Source organism: Suncus etruscus, chromosome 4 (assembly GCF_024139225.1).
Source record: "Suncus etruscus isolate mSunEtr1 chromosome 4, mSunEtr1.pri.cur, whole genome shotgun sequence".
In the NCBI taxonomy this organism is placed as follows: Eukaryota; Metazoa; Chordata; class Mammalia; order Eulipotyphla; family Soricidae; genus Suncus; species Suncus etruscus.
In genome coordinates this window covers 62,971,906-62,977,807 of record NC_064851.1, presented here as the reverse complement: position 1 = coordinate 62,977,807, position 5,902 = coordinate 62,971,906, and the positions used below count along the sequence as shown (strand labels likewise).

The 5,902-nt window shown below is 36.2% G+C and overlaps 1 protein-coding gene across 1 annotated transcript; it reads left to right on the top strand.

The window, feature by feature from the left end:
* The first annotated feature begins 2,517 nt into the window (after positions 1–2,517).
* Positions 2,518–3,003, top strand: LOC126006396 (LYR motif-containing protein 2-like). Its single transcript, XM_049771787.1, has one exon. It carries the CDS (start codon positions 2,518–2,520, stop codon positions 2,782–2,784), a length of 267 nt encoding a protein of 88 aa, XP_049627744.1. The 3' UTR covers positions 2,785–3,003.
* Positions 3,004–5,902: the final 2,899 nt, after the last annotated feature.

The following is a 5,902-nucleotide window of genomic DNA, read 5'->3' as shown; positions in this document are numbered from 1 at the left end:
GGAAGCCCCCACCATCACTAGGGTTTCCCAGAAACTTCCTCAGTAAAATAGGGTGAAACATTCTTGGGTCCTTACATTTAAATTAATGTCCCAACTGGAGAGTATAACTGAGATCATTGTGCTTACTAAGACTCCCCAGAAATCTATCAATCAATCAATAAAGAAATGTAACCTATATGTAGATGAATGTAAAAGAAAAAAAAACCCTGAAGATTTCATTGTATATCCTTAAAGCATTCACATATAGGAAAATGTTAATTAGGGAAATTATTAATAAAACTGTACATGACCTGGGGAGGGGCCATAGAGTACAACAAATCAGGTACTTGTCTGAAAATGGCCTACCAGGACTTGATCCCCCAAAACACATATGATCCTGAGTCCTCTTGAAGTGATTTCTGAGACCTGAGGAGGAGTATGCCCTTATACTGATGGGCATGGTTAAAAGGCAAAAAGTAAGTAAATTAAATAAGTAAAGACTTAAATGCGTAATTACATTTATGGCAATTTTTGAATATTTTTGTGTAAACAAATTAAAACAAATTCCATTAGAAATAATACTTTCACATTTCAATTGTATTAGTTTTTTGTTGTTTGTTTGCTTTAGTTGGTGGCCATCAGAGGTTACTCCTTGTTCTGTGCTCAGAAATCGCTCCTGCCAGGCTCAGGGGATCATATAGGATGCTGAGAATAGAACCTGGGTCTGTCCTAGGCCAGTTGCATGCAAGGTAAATGCCATACCGCTGTGTGTTAATTTTACGGACACTTTCTAAAATAAAATTTGGAAACCTCAAAGAATTTCAATACTTGAGTATATGTCTGTGATCTTGGGTCACATAATTAGATACTAAATACAATTGTTGCATTTACTTGTTTTTACTTCCAATAATTTTAATTATTTGAAAAGAAATTAGCAATGTAAAAGAGAAAAAATATTTCTATTTTATCATTAATGTTTCAAAAAGCCTTTGTTTGATCTCAGTTTATTCAGTGATTCTAAATTGGTCAATGAAATGTTAATGATTATCAACATACTATATTTCTCAATTGGAGATCATCATTTAAGTCTAACAAATGCCAGTAGGAAGCTTGTTAAAACAACAGGAACCAATTCATATGTTTGAGTTAAATAAATAAAGTGTGATTGCATATTTGTTCCACTCAGCTTAGAAAAATGTCACTGTTAGATTTTTTTAAATTTTTTTATTTAAACAAATTTATTATATACATGATTGTGTTTGGGTTTCAGTCATGTAAAGAACACCACCCATCCAAAAAAAAAAAAAAAAAAAAAGAACACCACCCATCACCAGTGCAACATTCCCATCACCAATGTCCCAAATCTCCCTCTTCCCCATCCAACCCCCGCCTGTACTCTAGACAGGCTTTCTATTTCCCTTATACATTCTCATTATTAGGATAGTTCGAAACTTAGTTATTTCTCTAACTAAACTCATCCCTGTTTGTGGTGAGCTTCATGAGGTGAGCTGTAACTTCCAGCTCTTCTCTTTTGTGTCTGAAAGTTATTATTGCAAGAATGTCTTTCATTTTTCTTAAAACTCATAGATGAGTGAGACCATTCTGCGTCTTTCTCTCTCTCTCTCTGACTTATTTCATTCAGCATAATAGATTTCATGTACATCCATGTATATTTTATGTAAATCATCTTGAATATGACAGATAATCAGGTCTAACTGATGAAACTGACATATCTAAATATCACTTTCTAGTGTCCACTCTTAGTGGATTCTAGACTTGGAAATTTGCATTCTGAATTTCTAAGGCAGCTTCACTGGAATGCAAAGAATGCAAAATAGAGTCAGGCATTTAAGACAACTCAGTTTTCTGCAATGGATTTTCTTGTACATAAACTACTTTTTTCCAATTAAATATTTTTTATGGAGTTGAGAATGGGTAGTTTGCCCAGGGTCACCCTGGGTTTGATCCTTAGAAATCCACAATGGTCTCCTACTCCCAATTACCATAAGGAGTAATTCCCGAGTGCATGGTGCAAAGTTAGACATAAACCCCCAAACATAAACCCCAGAGAATTGCCAAATATGGCACAAAAGAAAAATTATCCCAATGGGAGAATTTTAAAAGACTTAACATGAAGGTGAATTAAGAAAAATAAATGAGGTTACTAGAGAGGTCATACTAATGACACTTTCAAATTTTCAAGCAGGCCAGAAATGATCAACATTCAGTTACTAATGAATCCTTATACATTAATTTATTCTAATAAAAATAACTTATCTGCATATATTTATATTATAGATATAAATCTTATTTCACTAATATGTACATAGTAGAGATAATATATAAAGTATGACTTTTGGTCATACTTTTAATTCAGAGAATATTAAACTATAGTTAATATGTTTTCATAACACATAGGGTCAGATATATATTATAAAAAGAAACCATAAAACTTTTTAAAATAAAAAGAATGAGCAAATAAATAGCATAATATGAAAAAAAATAGAGAACTGAGGTCCAGGAGGACGCGCCCCGGCTATGGCCGCTTCCCGATTACCCCCAGCGACGCTAACGCTGAAGCAGTTCATGAGAAGGCAACAGGTTCTTCTCCTCTATAGAAGAATTTTGCAAGCAATTCGGGAAGTTCCAAATGATTCTGATCTCAGATACTTAAGGGATTGGGCAAAGGAAGAATTCAAAAGAAACAAAAATGCCACTGAGGAGGATACGATCCGGATGATGATGATTCAAGGCAATCTGCAGCTCAAGGAGTTAGAAAAAACACTTGCTTTAGCAAAATCCTAGCTATTGCATTATTTTTTGTTTTGGGCAGCCCCAAGTTAAAGTCAGATTGTTTCTATGCAATATACTTGGGCAAAATACCAGAAGATGAAGCTTATCAAATCACAGAGAGCAAAGGAAAGTGCAGCAGGATATTTGCATTAGCACTAAAAAATATCCCTGTGGGGCCTGAGCGATAGCATAGCGGGGAGGGTGTTTGCCTTGCATGCAGCCAACACAGAACCTACCAGGATTCAATTTCCCTGCATCCCATCCAAACCTGCAGGAGCAATTTCTGAGTTCAAAGCCAGGAGTAACCCCTGAGTGCCACAGGGTGGGGCCCAAAGACAAATATATATATATAGTTTTTTAAATATATTTATGCCCTGTATTTTGAAAGTGTTTCTGGATGTGATCATCAGTTTTTATAAGAAGCAAAAACCAACACAGCCTTTAATTAATTCACACATAGAAAGATTGTCTACAACATTAACTATCAGGAAAATGCAATTTACAACCACACTGAGAAAAAACTACAAATGCACTAGTATAACAAATGTTGGTTAATATGTGAAGAAATTGGATCCCCTGGATGTTGCGTGGGAGAATATATAATGAAGGGACTGAAGAGATAGCACAACAGTAGGGCTTTTCCCTTGCATGCAGCTGACCTAGGGTGGACCTGGGTTTGATTCCCAGCATCCCATATGGTCCCCAGAGTCTGCCAGGAGAAATATCTGAGCATGGGGCCAGGAGTAACCTTCCAGTGCTGGCTAGGTGTGGCCTAAAAACAAAAAATGGACAGCCAATTTGGACAACAGACTTATCACTCGCTCAAAAGGTTAAACATGATTCAGTAATATGCTTTTGGTCTGGACATATAACCAAGAGAACTGAGAACATATCTGCAAAAAAAATGTGTATACAAACCTTCAAAACTGAATTTTCATAAAAGCCAAAAAGAAGAAACTAAATTCACATCAGCTGATAAAAAAAAAGTGGTCTGTCCATAAAATATTATTTAACAATAAAAACGAATGAAGTACTGATAATGGTAAAAGATGTTCAGTCCTGGATGTTTGTTTCTCCTGGGGGCAGGAGAACTAGTACCTTGGGTAGGGCATTTGCCTTGAAAGTGGCTGTTCTAGGTTTGATCTCTAGCACCTCTATGGTCCCTCAAAACCACCAAGAGTGATCAACACTGTAGGGACCACCATCCTGGGACTGAGAGAAAAGAGAAGATACTAAGTTCTAATATGTTCTATTCCTCCTGGTTTCTGAGGCCTGCTGCCTTTGCCCTGGTGGTTTCAGAGCTGGATGGGGAGTTAGATGGAAACTCACTAGCCCCAGGTTCAAAGAAGGAAAAAAAAATGCAAAGTAGGTAGCATTTTTTCCATGCTTAATCTCTGCTCCCCCCACCACAAGCCAGCAGGCTTGCTCTGATATTTGGGGTTACTCCTGGCTCTGTTCTCAAATCTCTCCTGGCAGGCTCAGGAACCATAGGGGATGCTGGGGATCAAACCAGTTCAGCTGTAAGCAAGTCCCTACTTGCTGTACTCTCACCCAGGCCCCATACTATATTTAGAAAATCTTAAAGATTCTATCAAAAAGATCTAGAAACAATAGATTTGTATAGTAAAATGGCAGGCTACAAGATTAACATGCAAAAATCCCTAGCATTTTTTGCATACAATCATAAGAAAAGAGAGACATTATGAAAACAATCCCATTCACAATTCTGCCTCAAAGTCAAGTTCCTTGATGTCAACTAAAGAGGTGAAAGCTATACAAAGAAAACATTGCTTTAAAAAAATAAAAGAGGACACAAGGAAATGGAAACACTCTGCTCAATGATTGGGAAGATTAACAAGCAAAATGGTAATACTTCCCAACACATTTACAGATTTAATGCAATCCCTCTAAATAAACCCATAATATTTTTCAAAGAAGTGGATCAAACTATCCTGAAATTCATTTGGGACAATAAATGGCCATAAAAAGCTAAAGCAATTCTGAGAAAAAGAATATGAAAGCATCACTTTCACCAGCTTTAAATTGTACTAGAAAGCAATGGTCATTAAAACAGCCTGGTATTGGAATGAAGACAGACTAAGATTGTTGGAATAGACTTGAGTTTCTGAGACTGACACCCAGGTATACAAACAACCTTTGATAATGGTGCAATAAATACAAAGTAGAGCAAGCAAAGCTTCTTCAAGTGTTGGGGAAACTGGTCAATTAAATGCAAAAAAAGCAAATTCAAATTTCTCTTATACACCATACACAAAAATAAATTGGAAATTGATTAAAGAAATTAATATCAGAACTTAAACCATAAGCTACCTATAGGAAAACATAGACAAAGCACTCCATGACATTGAGACTAAAGGTATCTTCAAAGAATAAACACCACTTCCAAGCAAGTGGAAGGAGAAATAAACAAATGAAACTACATTCAGCTGAGAAGATTCTGCACCTCAAAGGAAAACATGACTAGGATAAAAAAGACTACTGGAATGGGAAAAACTATTCATTCACCTAATTCCTAAGATATGTAAGGTAGTGGCAAAACTTTACAAGATATGCAAACCACTATAAATTGCAGCACTCAGCACAATAGCTAAGACTTGGAATCAACCTAGATGCCCAACGACAGATAAGCAGATCATGAAAATGTGGTGCATATATACATGGAATACTACATAGCTGTAAGGAGTGATGCCATCATGCAGTTTGCAGCAACATGGATGGAACTTGAAGAGATTATGCTAAATGATGTAAGCAAGAAAAAGAAAATACCCATCAGATAAGGGACTAATCTCTAAAATATACAAGGCATTGACAGAACTTTACAAGAAAAAAAAACATCTGATTCCATCAAAAAATGGGGAGAAGAAATGGACAGACACTTTGACAATGAAGAAATACAAATGACCAAAAGACACATGAAAAAATGCTCCACATCACTAATTATCAGGGAGATGCAAATCAAAATAATTATGAGATAGCACCTCACACCACAGAGATTGGCACACATCACAAAGAATGAGAACAAACAGTGTTGGTGGGGATGTGGAAAGAAAGGAACTCTTATCCACTGCTGGTGGCAATGCCGTCTAGTTCAACCTTTATGGAAAGCAAT

Bases quoted from the DNA above. Each gene is read 5' to 3' on its own strand.
- LOC126006396 (XM_049771787.1), top strand. From the start codon at position 2,518: ATGGCCGCTTCCCGATTACCCCCAGCGACGCTAACGCTGAAGCAGTTC.